Source organism: Anopheles coluzzii, chromosome 3, assembly GCF_943734685.1.
Source record: "Anopheles coluzzii chromosome 3, AcolN3, whole genome shotgun sequence".
Taxonomy (NCBI): domain Eukaryota; kingdom Metazoa; phylum Arthropoda; class Insecta; order Diptera; family Culicidae; genus Anopheles; species Anopheles coluzzii.
This window is the reverse complement of record NC_064671.1, coordinates 14,353,484-14,371,244: the sequence shown is the minus strand read 5'-3', so window position 1 is coordinate 14,371,244 and position 17,761 is coordinate 14,353,484. Positions and strand designations below refer to the sequence as shown.

The following is a 17,761-nucleotide window of genomic DNA, read 5'->3' as shown; positions in this document are numbered from 1 at the left end:
GGAAAATCGGCTAAAAAAATGCTGCGGAAAATGGAAGGACTCGCTGCGGGAGCAGGTAAGTGTTACCCAGCGCCTTCAACAAAGATCCGGCAAAGTAGTTGCAATTGGCTTTGGGTTTTTCTGTGCTAAATTTGTTCCTTTCTTCCTTCTCTTGTTGCTAGTTGCTCTCATTGAACTAACTCAGCACGGGGGAGTGTGTGTGTACTAATATGCACCATCGGATATTGGTAGTAGACCGTTAGAAATTGGTAATGAATAGAAGTAGCATCAAAGATTTCCTGCTTATGTGTGTTTATCTTATAGACTGCCTTTAGTAAGATTAGAAGTCGTTAAGATCCGATTGGCACAAAATCTACTCTTGTTGTAATGTTCTAAACCTTGTTCTAAAAACTTATGTACAGTGAGGGAAAGTTACTATGAGCAAACCTTAGTGTTCTAATTGTTAAGGTTTGATTTTGGGGGGAAAAAAATAATGTTGGCTCGAAACAAATCAACATTTTCCCGCTTTGTTCTAGAGCCTAAGCCTCAAAATTAATATAAGGGATGTTCATTTTGATTTGTTTTGCCAATGTCAACCAACATCAAAGTAAAACATTTGAGTACCTTGTCTAGAATATTTCGAAACCCTCCCATTATTTGCCTTTAAAAATCAAATTTAAACCAACTGGTGGGCTATTACTATATTTTTGTTTGGTAATTAATTGTTGTTTGATTTACTGATTTAAAATTCAAGTAATTTAAGATTAAATGGATGAAAAAATAAGGTGAGCTTGCTGTGTAATTTAACTCGCTAGAACAAGCGAGCTTGTCGTTTTAAAGTGATAAAAAATAAGATGAAATGCCGTTTGATTTTTTTTATTGATTTATTAATTCGATAAGATTTTCATTGTTAACTTCTTGTTTGTACTAAAAAGCAAAAAAAATAGTAAATCTTTTTTTGGTGCTATCTACTATTATTTAAAGTTTGTACTAAATTTCTAAGTCTAAGGCTATCAGGACATTATAATTATTAGGCATATGACAATATGGCTCAGATGCATAGTTTTACCTTGTTCTGTATTTGCAAATTGTTATTTTACTCTGATTGTATGTTGTTGCTATGTTCTTCTCTTTTGCTTGCTATTATTTAGTGATATTTGAATTTTTGATATTATTTTTTCGTAAAGTTGCTTACTTGTACTATTATTTGCCTATTTTTTTTAATAAAGTTGTAAATATTAAACATGCTTTAGCTATATTCCTACGCTGCACGCTTGTCTCTTCGCTTTATTATGTTTGCTTACTGAAACTTATTTACTCATCAATCACTACATATACCCGATTACACACACATACACACGCATAAACAGAGCCTGCTCACCACGCCAGTCAAGATTTTTGTACAAAAAAAAGCTTACCAATTTTCGAAATATATTCTTTGCCCGGACACACTCTTGTTTAACCTTCCTCTTCGCTGCATTTTTTTATAGGTAGCAGCGGCAGCTCGCTCGACGAACGGGACAGCCGGATCGTCGTTATACCGGCCATCGTCGAGGAGGACGACGGTTCGGACGAGGGATGGCACGATTCGGAAGTTGTCCTGCGACCGCCCCGCAACTTCTCCGAGCTTAGCCTGTCGAAATCGATACCGAGCAACAAAACGATCAGCCATCTGCAGGCCGACCTGCCCTACTTTTCGATCCGTCCGGCCAGCGAAAACGACATCTTCACGATATCGTCCGGCGGGGGAGGTGCTGGCGGTGCTGGAGGTGTCGGTAGTGGTGGTGGTGCTAGTGGTGGTGCCGGTGGTAGCACGTACAACTCCATCAGCATGACCCCGGAGGTGCCGGCCATCTCCTACTCGAACCTGCCGAAGAACTACCTCGAGACGCCGGTGATCGAGAAGTACCGGGAGTCGGTCAGCCTGTACTCGATCCAGACGGCCGGCATCAATCGACAGTCGCAGACGGACGATCTGTCGATGCCGCGGTACTACGGCAAGTCGGACCTGTTCGTGTCCGGCATCGATCGGGCGAACAGTCGCAGCGCTGATGCGGTGGAGATGGGCCGGTCGGACGATGGCAGCGGTTCGCTCACGTTTAGCAGCAGCTCGCTGGCCAAGGGTGGTAGCCGGTCGCGCAATGTGGAGCGCAGCAAGCGGCTGATGAATCTGCGCACCGCTTTGCCACCGCTTAATTTGGGCCTGGTCCGCGGCAGCTCGGCGTCGAATTTGCGCGATCGGCGCGAGGATCGGGAATCGCGCGAACGTGACAAATCGGAAAAGCGGAAGGAAGGGCTGCGTGTTTAGGGCGCTGCGTATCGCTGAAGGGGCATTGTTTACTTAAAGGAGGGAGAGAAAGGAAGAATTCCGTGTGCCACACAGTACAGTATACGGTTTGGGGAAGGTGGTTTGTAGAGCCAGTCTCCATCCAGGATCAAGATTTGCTGCTTAACGATTAGTTTTTTTTTAAATGTGTTACAAGGAGGTATGTTTTGTTGTTGTAGTTTTATGAATGAAATGAAAGTTTAACTTAAAGGTAAAGCGGTGTAGCTGAGCCATTCTCGTGTGGAGGGAGTTGCTAGCGAGATAGACAAAATGAATTCCAGAGAGATACAATTGTAAGATACATTTCAATAAATGCTGGTATAAAATACTACGAACGTTAGGTTAATAAGCGAGGATAAGTAAATAAATCGTTATTGTTCATAATTGCTTAAGGGAAATTGAGAAACACAAATATTTGTGGTATTACTGAGGCATTAATCGTGATGATCTAATGTGAGTGTTTATACTTGCAGTCATTGCTGCAAAATGTTACTGTCAATGTCATAAAAAAAAATCTGACAGAAACAACATTTGTGTCAGCATCACACACTCAATTGTGATGACCAGTGGTGATACTCAAAACGATCGATGTGACCAATACATGCTTGGTAACATTTTAGTAATCAATGCTTGGTCAGTGACTTTGTCATGACTTTTTTTTACTGTGATCAATTTTGTAAAATGTCACTGACACAGTCATGACAAATTCCGAATGAAACAAAATCATGTCAGCGTCACGAGCTCTACTGTGATGAGATTCAAACAGTTGGTGCGACCATCACCTGCTTGATAACTTTTTTGCACCCAACTCTTGGACAGTCATTTGGTCGCAACATTTTCAGTCGGTGAGCATGCCGGTAGTCATGGGAGATATGCCAAGAAACAAAATGAGCATATTTTCTCGCTCTGTTCGACCCGACAGGCCATCAAACCAGACAGAGCGAGAAAGCACGCTAATTATGTTGCTGAATACACGCCAAGTATATTCCAAGAATATCGTGATTATCACCGACAGAAAATGTCATGACCAAATGAGCGACCAAGAGTTGGGTGTTGAGCAAAATGTCACTAAGCATGTACTACCAACTGTTTGAGTCTTACCTCTGATCAAGTCAGTTGTATACGTAAGCTGATTTGAGCTTCGTTTCAGTCATGAGTGTCGGCGACTGAAACAATGGCAATTGGCAGTACTGCTTACAGCCAGAAAAAAAATCATGTTTGTGTTTGCGCCGACATTAAGATCAGCTTGTCAATCAGAGTATCGTGTTTGACTCAAGCACTCGCATGTCGTATTCGGTATGTCATGACGCACTTTCATTGAATATCAGCAATGAGCATCAAGCTACCACGGCTATGTTCATTATTTTCGTTGGTGAACATCTCGTGATACTCATGGCATATTGCAGCACTGCTTGCAGTACGTAAATACACTTCTGAAACCGCTTTTAAATTGGATATTTTTTATTTACTATCTCGTTAAAAATCAATTTATTATGTGCTTAGTGGCTAAGTGGTCGTTAAAAATATTTCCAAATCATTAAACGATGACTATGTGATAACAAACGAAAAAAGATCAATGCTGCAACCACCCGTCGTCATGCTGGTTTTAAATTTTTCATATCGTTTGATTAACGTAGCATTTTCACCGGGAGACAAAACGTCAAACGTTTGACAGTGTTGAAAGCCGAAGCTGCACGAAGCGCATGCAAACGTTTGGTCGGTGATACACGTACGAGCTTGAAGCAACACGATTTTACCATTTAAATTGAGGACAGAAACAAATGAAGCTTAGTTTATTTGAAAAAGGAGGTTTAAAAATTTTTATATTTTAAATAATTTCATAATTGCAACAACAATGGTCAATTTCGCTTAGTTTTCACACGCTAATCAAACGTTGCCAGTTGCCCGCACGGAACCGACACAGCCAGCACCGTGAGTGTATCGCCTACCACACGCTAGCGCACCTCGTACCGTTCAGGCAGGCACGCACACACACGCCTGCAAAAAAGAACGAACCTTCAACGCGTGCGGTTGTGTCGTCGGTCGTTCGATTCCGGTGCGGTTCCAGTGGAATGGTTTAAAAGCAAGGTAAAGGCAATGAAAACAAGTGCTTTTGTGACAGAGAAAAGTGTGCTTCGTTGGGTGGTAAATACAGTTCGCCCACCACGGTAGAAGGATAATTCATGGAGGAATGATGGCGGTGCAGTTGTTTTCCCAAAATTGCAATTGAGAATTGCTCGTGTCTTTTTCGTGGCCATCCACAAAAGGGAGGCTCTGTGTGTGCTTGTGTGTGTGTGTGTTTGGTGGTGTGCGGAAGGTTTTTGTTTGTATGCGCAAGAGCAAGAGCGCTGGCTTCGTAAATCGATTGTGCATGTTTTATTTTCCCTGTGTTTTATAAGCGCTGTTTGGTGTTTGTTGTCCAGTCGACCCCTCGCAAGAATGGGCGTGTATGTGTGTGTGTGTTTGTGTGGGAAGGGCGAAAGTGTGCGCCGCGCGTGTAGGCAGGGGAGCAGCAGCTCATCTGCATAATAACATCGCGGTTATGCTGCGGGCATTGCAGGCGCGCCGTGTGTTCTAATGCACATCTTTCCGATCCGCGTAGGCTTCTACCACCACATCGACAGTTGTGTGGTGCTGTGTGCTCTCTAAACTGCGCTGCAGCAGAAGAGCGTGCTACCGTCCGTGTCACGCACACACACAAACAACGAGCGCTATCGATGCATTTATCTAATCGTGTGGATATCTACTATCCAAAATAGTACAAACAAGAGGAGGTTTTTACCTTCACCCTGAATTTGATGACCCTGTGGAGAGTAGGATCCGGCATAGGTGTATGAAGACGTAAGTCCCTCGCTCTAAATGGCAAAACAAAACTTCTTTGGAGTGTAAGTGTGCCTTTTTGCCGTGTTATTTTGATCAATCTATCAAGCATGCCTTGTATTTTTGTCGGGAGATGGTGGTGATGATGCTGCTGCTGCTGCTTCTACAATGATGATGATGATGATGTTGGATGTGGTGTGCGTGCGCGTTGTGTAGTACACAATCGATCGAACAAATGCTCTGAAAGGAGCATGAGCCGTTTTGCGCTTTGCGCTTGTGTGCGTGCATGAGAGAGAGAGCGAGCGACAGTGTGTATTTTGTTTGTATGATGCTGCGTGCGATAGAGCGAACCCGACGCAACTCAGCAGTGTTCTGCCGTCTTTGTTCACCACGAGCCCTCTCGGAAGGTGCGTTATCCTTTTTCGGGGAACAAGGTCTGTGTGTAGTGGTGTGTGTGTGCGTATCTGTGAGTGATCCTGTTTTTTTTGTTACGGTCGATGCGTCGCCACCAAGCGAGCGAGAGATATCCCGACATTAATCCATAAATGTGTGTTCACGATATTAGCTTCTCACGAATGGGTGAAAACTTGTACACGTGTGTTTGTGTGCTTGGTTGTGTGCCTCACGCAACCACCGTGCTGTCGCAAAGCACAATCGTTCGAAGTAGGCAGTGCGTGCGTGCAGAAGGCAAAAAAAAAATGCCACTAAAAATTAACCGTGTGTGTGACCCGTGTAGATAAAGGGAAATTGCGCTCTGTCTGCCTGCCTGTCTGTGTGTGTGTGAGAAGTAGAAAGGATAAAAAGGAACCGAAACTAGGTACAGTTGTGTTGCAGTTGTACCGAACGAAAGTGCAATTACGTCGTTATGCAAATGTGCACACACACACAACACTTCGACACAAATACGCACACAATGATGAAAACAAATCTGTACAGCGGGGTGAGCAAGCCAGTTTTTTTTGTTCTCCTGTTTGATTTCTTCGCCAATCAACGTGACAGAAGATTGCAGATATCCTTGCAGCGTGTGTGAGAGTGGTCGAGGAGAAGCAGCAGCGAAGGGAGGGGAGGGGGTGTCGGCGAACTGTCAAAATCGATACAAAAAAATATCGATCAAAATCAAAAACACGCGCAGCATCCGAAAAAGTTGCGAAAAGCCGTATTACGCCAACGATACCGTTCGTTTGTGCTTGCGTGTGTGTGTGTGTGGTGTGTGTGTATGCGGTATTTTTTTGTTCAGTTCCTTTCTCCATAATCGGTGCAATTCTGATTTCGAATTCGGTGAGCAATTTGCTGTGAATGAAATGTGTTTTGTTGTTGTTGTTGCTTTCCCTTTGTTTTGGATGCTGTTTTTTTACGATGGTGGCACGTGAGTGTGTATGCGTGTGGGGTTGAAAGTGTTTTTCTCTTCTTTTTCATCTTCTGTGGGCAGCATTTTGGGGTGATGCCCTAGGCTAGCTGCAATGTAGGGGAAGGTGGGGCCTGAATGTGTGTAAAGAGATTTTATCTTCTGAAAAATGTTTTTTTTTCTTTTTATTATTGAGGACAACATTTATTTAGGGAATTTCTTGAGTGTTCGGTACCAGCCTAACGAACGAATGCTAGAGACATCGGCTGCTACAGATCCGAGCGTGTCTCGATTCTCCTTCCGTTATTTCGATATTGTACAGTAAGGACTCAATAGTTGAACTCTTTTTTCTTTTACCAGTTTTTCGTATAATTCTTATGGTTCGTTAAGAACAAAAATCCGTTTGTAGGTTTTGACTGTTAGTAACTGAAATGTTTCAAATAATAACAAATAATAAAAATATTCACCAGATAGGGCAGAAATGTCTTGGGCTTTTTTTAAATGAGTATAAAACTTATAAAATGTGTACAACACAATTTCAATTCATTTCTGCCATTTTTTTTCAATCGTCTGTTAAAGGCATGTTGGTGTAAATTTTACTTCAATGTACACCTATTGAAACAAGGTTTAAAACCTATTTGAATTTAATTTAAATTTAAATAGGTTATCCAGTATAGAAGCTAATAAGATATCTTACCCTATTGGATTTTGTTTTAAATCAGTTTATATAGCGATTAAGATATCTATTAAACAATCAATGAAATATTGTTAATCGTTACATTTTTATAAAAAGGAAACGCTGGACAATAATTTCTGTCCAGTTTTGGAACAAATATAATTAAATTAGCCATCACAAAATTTATTTTTTTGTTACGGAAAAATACCCAATCTTTTGTAAGAGGTCACCTAATCGCCACTTCTCCTAACGAAGTCGGATTTTCTTACGGGAACGGTGAAAGAGAAAAGCTAATAACTTTCCGTAGCTCTTTCATGTGGCCATTTAATCCCACCTCGTTTTGATCGTTCTCCTCTGTCTGGCCTCTGTATGGACGGATAGTAACGATCAAGATTAGAAAATGTAAATAAAGCCATCTACCCAACGCCCACAGTAGGTGTAGTAAAATGCCGTCCTGCTGCGGTACAGGGGAAAACGGTACCCATTCCCTCGGTATAAAAATGATCCAAACGAACAAAAATACACACACATACACACAGAATCCCCCGTAGGCGAGAGATGAAATGAATGCGAGCGACACAAATCTTTCTAGCAGATGTGGCCCGTCCCAATGTGACTTGTTGTTTTGTTGTATTGTGTTCTAAACCTTAGCAAAGTGCAGCAAGAGCAGCGCAGCACCAAGACGAACATCGTTGTCGGAATCTTGTTTCCGAGGAAAATCGATATTTTGTACCACACACACACACAAGATCTATGGTCCGTTTTTCGACATTTCTTCCCTTTTGGAGGTTATTCGAACAGATAAGACGTGGCCACTGATAAAGCTGATTTCTTCGGAGACACTTTCGATCCCGGAAGCGGATCGCAAACAGAGAGAAGAGATTTATTTGCATACGATAGGAAAAATCAACTTCTGTGCGTGTATGTGTGTCTGTGTTTGTGGTCAACAACAATTCACGACGACGACGACTACCACGGGTACTACAACACTGATTGTCAATCATGTGATGTATGGAACTTTGGCCTACTCTGGGGTTGGATTGGTATTTACACTGGACAGAGACCTTGCCTTCTTCACCCCGTCCTCGACACACTGCAAACGTTGATAAGGCTACTGCTGATTGCTGTTCATGGGTTTTGGAGAGTTTGCATTCCTTACTGTATTCCCTTGGACCGGTAAACCCCTCATAAAAGGTTCGCAAAATATGCCCCGGCTACTGCGATTGTGGCGAACTGGGCAGGGTACTGGGAGCAGCAGTGTATGATAAGATAAACGATAAGATCGGCAAACAAAATCGCCCCGAAAAAGAAATCCCTATCTTGTTATGAAACACATGCAAGGGCCCCTTCCGATATTGCCTTTCGTGGCGAAGGTTCCTTCTATTGGCCTGTCATAATTTGAGAATTTTTGAGCCCCGAAAAATGTTGTTTTTCTCGCAGTTTTCGCACGAGCATCCTTTCTCCGGCCGTTGGATAGGTATTTGGGTGTTGTTTTTTTCATTTTTCACCATAGCTTCAGTTTTATTAGGGTGTGTGCCCCTTGATGTGTGGGGTTAAGTGTTTTCACACTCAATTAAACCATTCAGCAACGCGATGGCGGCGGCGCATTTGTGTGGCAAATGTGGGTGCGCATTAGAATTTTTCCCCATACCCTCCCCCCCCCCATTATAGCCATTTTATCAACCGCACAGATGGATGGTTATGAACGATTTTCGAAACGTACACCACGGGTCGTATTGGGCAGACAAAAAACAAAACCACACATACACACCACTAATGTACAGCTTGGTGAAGTGCTATTTAGGGTTGTTGGGGAATTCGATTCGAATGTAATGAGTTGAGCCTCGTGATTGATTGTGAGTTTTAGTTTTAGTTTTTATATACGCTTAAAGTTTTTATGTTTTTTGGCTATGTTTTCAGGAGAGATTATGATTTTGATTTAGGCTTTATTTAGGCTTTAGGCTTTTTTTAGACGAATTTTAGGCTTTTAAATTACAGGTCACCTCAACATTTTAACCTATTTACAGGGAATAATTATTAACTTTGTGGAGGTATAATAGTTATAAAAACGTTATAACATTAAGTCGATTTAACAAGTGGTGTATTTTCAAATGTATGCGCCTCAACATATCAAGATACGTCTGTTGTATCGGTCAGTTGGAAAAGATCTCTCATTATTTACGATTACAAAATTCATTAAATCTCGATGTCGCGTACAACTGTGATCCGCGACTTTAGGCGTTCATTTAGATAGCAGAATAACGTTGCAGAATCACTATGATATGCACTATTAAACAAAAGCTTTCCATTTACTAGGCTTAGGCTTTATTTTGTGTGTTGCGAAAGACTTCAAAGATCCATCCAGTGTAAAAGCTCTGTAATGTGCAACTGGCTGTGCTACTTTAGAATTTCACCAGTATTCTTTGGACTCCAACTGCTAAGCTAACGTTTCGTATCGCTTACAGGGGTTTCCAAGTCACTTTCGAATGTAAACATTGTTTTTACCCGCATGCAAAATGCTATTCCACATCACTCTGATAGTTGACATGGTTTCCCGAGTCTATTTCCAATGTGTACAACATTTTTCACTGCTTGCGAGATGTTTTTCAACAACTGTCAAATGTTGTATTTCCATCATAATAAAATTTCAGTTTTCTCCACATGATTTTCAACACTTCTCAAGCTGGATTGAGAGCTTGACAGTTCTGTGTGATGTGTTGAAAATCATGTGTAAGAATTGAAATTTGATTTTTAAGCAAATACACCGTTTGAAAACTGTTGAAAAACATCTTGGAGGCAGTGAATACTGATGTGCACATTTAAAGGTGACTTGATAAACCATGTATTTCCTTGATAATATATTTTTTTAAATTTTAAGTAATACAGCAGAGCCAACTGCCAACGGGTGATGCGATCCGGCTTCAAATCCCGGTGAAAAAACGATGGCAGCAGCCCGTTGAAGTGTTGAAAATCATACTGAAGAAACTAAAAATTATTATGATGTAAATGAAACGGCAGATCGATGTGGAGTAACATTTTGCACGCGGTAAATAACAATGTTTACATTCGAAACTGACTTGGGAAACCCTGTATCGTCCAAGTTGCAATTCTTCTTCTCAGAGTGTTATAATATAGTTAATTCCTAGAAAAAACTACATTCTATTATTTTGGTAGAAGTATTGTTGTTCATCCAAGAACTGTCTAACAGCAAACATGGTGAAGCCTATCGATTGATTGGTGATCAATGACATATCGTGCATTCAAATGTTTGAAATTTGATTGATAGAATTTCCATAATGCATTTCAGTATTCTTTGTAATGTGTGTTACACGAAACATTGCTTAAAATGTATTTTTATCTTGCTCAATTGTGTTCCATGTTGTAATAGAAATGTGATTGAATTATCACACTGTGTGCTGAAAAAAAGCTTATGGCTAAAAATAATAAACCATATCAAAGATATTTTTGCACACTCTTGCACTTCAACTAAAAAAAAAAATTGGCAGCAGCTGTACAACATCGCTAGAGCATGTGGAAAAGCGCAAGGCACGGAAAACCGACAGTTTCCGGTAACGGATCAAAAGCAGCGTCTTCTTTTGCTGCGATGTTTTGATAAATCTTCAAACACTCAGTGGTACCCCCGATGTGCAGCATTGCTTTGTGCCCGTTGCTCTATATCAAACAGACACACACACATATAGTTATGTGGCATTGGACACCAGCACGTGGCACGACACAATGCTTTACCATATTGCAGCGCGGCACATTCCATCTCTTCTAGTTCCCACGGGCGCGCATCATCGGACACCAGCCAGGCCGACAACGCAGACAGCACGGTCGCGCGACATCGGACACCAGCCGGACGCAGACAGCTCCCACAAACATACACCGCCAACCGAGGTAGAATTAATGTGAGAGTTTAGTTTTAGTTTAGAACTCATTGGAGTAACATTTAATCTTTTTGAATAAAAAGCCGAATAATAAATGTACACCGCATAATTGGCGCAGCCGGGTAGGCACTAAAGAAAAGTGACGTCATAGTGAGAAACAGTGGAAAGTACTGAACTAATAACACAGTACAACAGTGATCCCGCAAAGTGCATCGTGATCTACGAGCATCGAGCATCCACAAGCACCAAGGACGGCAACGTCGCTGAGGAGTTGAGGATCCCCCCGCTAAGACGCACACGGAGCACCGTCATTGTTTTCTTGGCCTTCGCCCAAACACGACTTCAACATAAACCGTGTGAGTATTTAGTGTTGAGTTTCTGTGCGTGAAATCGTGTTCAGTAAAACTACCTAAATAATAACACAAGAAATCGGGGGTGAAAGAATTTAAAATTAATGTGAGTGCGCACTATCAGATAGACGCATCACACTAGTTTTATAAATTTCTTTTCATTCACGTACCTAGAGCCACTACCAGATAGAGCTTTAGGATTGGCTTTCTTTATGCCAAAAATCAAGAACAACGCTTTCAAAAAGGCCCAACAGCTGATTCAGGAAAGGATTTTTACATCTGAAACAAGTTCCGAATCAGAAGAAAGTACGGTATCTGAGGAATATTCGCACATACCAATTGCAAATTTGCAGTTATCACTTGAGCACCTAAACATGGAACCTCAAGCTCAAACTACTCAAGAGAGTGGTAATGATCAGATGGCTCGTATGATACAAGCCATCGAAAACATAAGTGCAAGATTAACGCAGCAGGAGTTGCAATGGCAAAGTACAAATGGAAACCAGGGAATAGCACACCAACGAAGTGATCCTATTCCTCGTGAAGTGACAATATCAGGTGATCCGTTCCGTATCCCTGATCCCATAAAAATGTTGCCCATATTTAATGGCAATAAAAAGCAACTCGCAAGTTGGATAGAAACAGCAGAAAAAACTCTTCGTTTATTCGAAAACCTCGTGTCACCACAAATATTTGAAATTTATGTGACAGCTGTTATAAACAAAATAGAGGGGCATGCTAAAGATGTAATTTGTACAAACGGCAACCCAAAAACGTTCAGTGAAGTGAAAGAAATTTTGATAACATCTCTAGGAGATAAACAAGATCTTTCCACGTATAACTGCCAACTCTGGCATAACAAAATGGATGGTAACGCAAACACGCATTATCAGAAAACTAAGGAACTGGTTCACAATATAAAATCGTTGGCAAAACAAAATCCTAAGTACAATCTTCATTGGGATGCCATAAACGACTTTATAGACGAATATAGTCTAGCTGCATACGTCAGTGGGCTGCAGAAACCCTATTTTGGGTATGTACAAGCTGCTGAACCCAAATCAATCGAAAATGCGTATGCATTTATATGTAAATTTACATCAAATGAGTCTAACAGAAACCTTACCCATATTCAATTAACACAATCAAAACAATACTTAGGCAACTCACATACCGCAGGGCAAGGAAATAATAAAAAACAAACAGAAAGGAAATTTAACAATACAAAAATCACACAGCCTCAGCAACAGGATTACAAACCTCGTAAACCAGTTGACACGAATCTGCCACCCGAACCGATGGAAATAGGTTCTACCAAAAGTCGACTTACTTTAAATAAGAAACAGCTGTTTAATGCTGAAATAACAAAACCCTCCGATAACGAAGAATCTGAGTCTGAGGATGAATTAGACATAAATTTTTGCTTAATTCATCCAGAAAACAAAAACACGTAAATTACTTGCCTTACATTATATCAAATACTCAAACTTATCCCACAAACATTTTGATCGATACTGGAGCAAATAAAAATATAATACGGCCGGGCATTCTCCCACAAACAAGAAAGGTAAAGGAAACCAAAATAAAAAACACCGCTGGATGTAAGCACGTTACGGAGAAAGGACGTATTAATTTGCTCGGCGATAATTTTCCAAATCAAACCTATTATGAGTTAAAATTTCATAATTTTTTCGACGCACTCATTGGTTCAGAACTAATGGCTAAAAACCAAGCAATAATAAATTTTAAAGAGGAAACATTTGAAATCGGAAACATGAAACTCAAATATGAAAAATATTTTCCCGATAAACAATTATATTCGCACAACTTAGAAATGGAAACATCCGTTAATGGCGATTGGTTCGTACCAACGTTTCAAAAACTTTGTAAAGGAGTTGTTATTGAGCCAGGTTTATATAGAGCTAATAACAATAAAACGACAGCAAAAATTTTAAGTACAGAAAAAACAATACCTGATGTCAAAGGAAAATTAAACATAATAGTAAATAATTTTGAAACAATTTCCCCAATCCCATTACATCCAGATTGTAGCGTTACAAATGAAGTGCTTAGCGAAATAATCCGCACAGATCATTTGTCAATACTAGAGAGGGATGAATTATTCAAAACAATACTTGCAAATAAAACAGTTTTACTTAGGGCTGGAGAGAAACTTACATCTACATCTTTAATAAAACATAAAATCTTAACAACAGACGAAAATCCTGTTTACACAAAATCATATAGGTATCCACACGTTTTTAAAAAAGATGTGGAAGAGCAAATCAAGGAATTGTTCGATAACGGAATCATACAACATTCAATTAGCCCTTACTCATCGCCAGTTTGGGTTGTTCCAAAAAAGATAGACGCATCAGGAAAACGCAAAGTGCGCGTTGTTATTGACTATCGTAAGATCAATGACAAAACCATTAACGATAAATTTCCCATCCCACAAATAGAAGAAATATTAGATAATCTTGGCAAATCAGCATATTTTACCACCTTAGATTTAAAATCAGGTTTTCATCAAATCGAAATGGACCCCGACGATCAAAAAAAGACAGCGTTTTCAACAGCTTTAGGGCATTTTGAATTTACGAGAATGCCGTTTGGCCTGAAAAATGCCCCAGCGACATTCCAGCGTGCGATGAATAATGTTTTATCAAACTATATTGGATCAATCTGCTATGTGTATCTTGATGATATAATCATAATTGGTAAAAATCTTCATGATCACCTCAACAATGTTTCAAAAATCCTTAAGAGGTTAAGTGATTTCAATCTTAAAATACAATTAGACAAATGTGAATTTCTTCGCAGAGAAACGGAATTTCTTGGACACATTATTGCCCCTGACGGAATCAAACCTGACCCAGAAAAAATAAGAAAAATTCAAGAATGGAAACTTCCATCTAATCAAAAAGAAATAAAACAATTCTTAGGACTCGTAGGGTATTATAGACGTTTTATTAAAGATTACTCAAAATTAACAAAACCCCTCACCAAATTGTTACAGAAGGATGAAAAAGTAAACTTTAATGATCACGAATATCAGGAAGCCTTTAAACATTTAAAAAATATAATAGTTTCAGATCAAATCTTATCTTATCCTGACTTTGAACTTCCTTTTATATTAACAACTGATGCCAGCAATTATGCCCTCGGTGCCGTTTTATCACAAGTAATCGATAAAACAGAAAAACCCATAGCTTTCGCAAGCCGTACTCTAAACAAAACAGAGTCAAATTACTCCACAACAGAAAAAGAGGCACTAGCCATCATATGGGCAGTAACCAAGTTTAAGCCGTACCTGTATGGTAACAAATTCACTTTGGTTACCGATCATAAACCCCTTATTTACATAAAAAACTCAAATAAGAACGCTAAATTGATACGTTGGCGATTAGACTTAGAAAATTACGACTACGACGTAATCTATAAGACAGGAAAGACAAATGTTGTGGCAGACGCACTTAGTAGAAAAGTCGAAGTTAACAACAATCAACTAGAAAATGTTGTTTCTGTTGATCAAGTATCTGTGGAAAATAATATCAGTTCATCTTCTTCCGAAACAGCACATTCAGCAAACACATCCGATGACTATTATATGCATTTTACAGAAAGAGCTATTAATAGTTATAGAAATCAAATCATTTTTAAAGTAACGGACTCCGACTCCGTTATCACGGAACAAATTTTTCCAAACTATAAGCGAACAACTATTTGCTCCACTTCGTTTGATAATAGAAAAGTTACAACATTTTTGAAAGATCATTCGAATGGAAAGCAAAATGCTGTGTTAGCTCCGGAATGCTTACTTAATTTAATTCAAGAAGTTTACAGAGAATGCTTCTGCAACACAAACTGCCATTTCATTATTACACAAAATATGGTTGAAGACGTAACTTCCGAAACAATGCAAGACATTATCATAAGAAAAGAACATGATAGAGCCCATAGAGGCATAACCGAAGTCGAAAGTCAGATTAAACGATCTTACTTTTTCCCAAACATGATCAAACGAATCAGGCAATTAATTAATTCATGTACAATTTGTACTCAACACAAATACGAACGAAAACCATATAATATAAAAATTTCACCAAGGCCAATAGAAAATGGTCCTTTTTACAGAGTCCATATGGATATTTTCGGCATGGATAGACACTACTATCTTTCTTTAATTTGTGCATTTTCGAAGCACCTTCAACTTATAGAAATTAAATCTAGAAACATGACAGATATACGGAATGCCCTTTCACAGTATTTCAGAACATTTAGACCACCAAGAAAAATCATTTGCGACCATGAAGCAGCTTTTACTAGCATTCAGTTCCAAGACTTTTTAGCTAATTTCGGAACCGTAATAGAATTCGCTTCCTCATCAGAGTCAAATGGCCAAATAGAAAAAACTCATAGTACTATCATTGAAATTTATAATACCAACAAACACAAATTCATCAATAATTCATCTCCTGAAATAGTGCAAATAGCGAATTCAATGTACAACGATACTGTTCATTCAGTCACCACTTATACCCCTAATGAAATTATTTTTAATCCAGGGTACACGATAAACCCACCAGAAATAGCCGATAACGCCGACAAAATTTTCAAAAATGTAAAAAAGAACCTTCAGCTAGCTGCAAATAGAATGAAGAAAAATAACGACAAAAAAGAAATTGCACCTGCTGTAAATGAAGGACATGATGTTTATATAAAGAAAAACACTAGAAAAAAGCTAGATCCACGCTTTTCAAAATCAAAATGTTTGGTTAATAATGAAAAAACCATTCAAATTGGACCAAGAAATGTCAAACGCAATAAAAATAAAATAAAACGCATAAGAACATAATTGTACAAGAAACTAATATTTTTTATATATTTACAGGATTTGACGTCTCAAAAAAAAAAAAAAAAAAAAAAAAAAAAGAACAGACGACTGGCTGAGCACAATTTTTTATTTTTTTTCTCTTTTTAGCAAAAAAAAAAAAAACTAAAGAAGAAGAAAAAAAAGGATCGCAGTGGTACGACTCTTTGTCGCTCATTTAAATTTAAAGCATTTAAATTAGGAAAAGAAACTTGATAAAAAAGGGTTAGGAAATCGAAGGAATCACAGGAAATAGAAAATTAAATCATTAATTGAAAAATGAATAATTTTGAATTTAAATTTTTTTCTGCTGCACGACAAGACGTCGTCAGAATAGTTATGTTGATGGTCATTTTAATAATAGCTCATATTAAAGCCCAAGAATTAAAAATAACTAGTTTGATTGATCAACCAATTTTAATTCTAGAGAAACATAATTGCAAAATTCAAATCGGTAATATCAATATAATACATGAGGTAAACATAACAGAAATTGAAAATACAATGCACCTATTAACTCAAGTAGCTTTTCGCCCAACCAATAGTCCTCTATCAATAATTGCGAAGCATAAGGTTAGAAACTTATATTCTAATTTTAATCTCATAAGACCAAGGAAGCGTTTGATAAGAAGCGTAGAAGCTATAGGCTCGGTTTGGAAATGGATTGGAGGAAGCCCGGATGCACATGACCTGCAAATCATCAACAGTACAATGAACGATTTGATAGAGAGTAATAATCAGCAATTCGTAGTAAATGAAAATCTTGGAATGAAAATTAAAAACCTCACCAAGGAAATGAAGCAGATGATTGAAAATAGAAACGACATTCTTCTTAATGAATTAGACATGCTGACGGCAATTATCAATATAGATACAATTAACAAGATATTAGAAGATATACAAGAAGCGATATCGTTATCCAAAATGTCTATTACAAGCAGCAAACTTCTATCACCACGCGAAATTGCTATTATACAACAGCTATTAGAAGACCAAGGAGTTAAAAGCGATATTCCTGACGAGATCATTTCTTATGTCACACCTAAAATAGCAGTCAACAACAACAAACTGCTCTACATACTTAAAGTGCCAGAGTTGCAAAAAGAGGAGTCAAAAGTAATAGAAATACTAGCACTGAATCACAATAACACGTTAATCAAAGACTATCCAAGGCAACTCGTGAAACAGAAAAAGAAACTATATACAACAAAGAACCCAGAGAAATACGTACAAAAGTATTCTGATATCATGGATTTTTTCGATAACTGCATCGCTCCATTAGTAATGGGGAAAGAGAGCCATTGTCTAGTAGTTCCGGAAAACGAAACAACAGCTAAAATGATAGGTGATAATCAACTTCTTATTGAAAACGCAAAAGATCATTTGGTAACATCCGATTGTGGACCGAACGATCGACTTTTGAATGGAAACTTCTTATTAACTTTTTCTAATTGCACCATACAATTCAGAAACAAAAGCTTCACATCAGAAGAAATCCATGT

At 38.9% G+C, this 17,761-nt stretch overlaps 2 protein-coding genes across 13 annotated transcripts in view; both read left to right on the top strand.

Moving 5' to 3' along the window:
• Positions 1-2,673, top strand: part of LOC120956963 (uncharacterized) — a 46,476-nt gene extending 43,803 nt beyond the window's left edge. For all 4 annotated transcript variants that reach the window (XM_040378821.2, XM_040378822.2, XM_040378817.2 and 1 more), the window contains one exon: positions 1,470-2,673. In XM_040378821.2, coding sequence (XP_040234755.2) covers positions 1,470-2,287 — 818 coding nt within the window. In that variant the 3' untranslated portion in view covers positions 2,288-2,673. The remainder of the gene's footprint in view (positions 1-1,469) is intronic.
• A 1,621-nt stretch (positions 2,674-4,294) lies between these two features.
• The window catches only part of LOC120959690 (semaphorin-1A), a 216,356-nt gene continuing 202,889 nt past the window's right edge, over positions 4,295-17,761 (top strand). For 5 of the 9 annotated variants that reach the window (XR_007452649.1, XR_005752235.2, XR_005752234.2 and 2 more), the window contains exon 1: positions 4,295-4,393. The gene's annotated coding sequence lies outside the window, so the exon portion shown is untranslated. Of the gene's footprint in view, positions 4,394-5,840; positions 6,404-17,761 lie in introns of those variants that run through there. The other 4 variants (XR_005752237.2, XR_005752238.2, XM_040383279.2 and 1 more) reach the window with 4 other exon arrangements.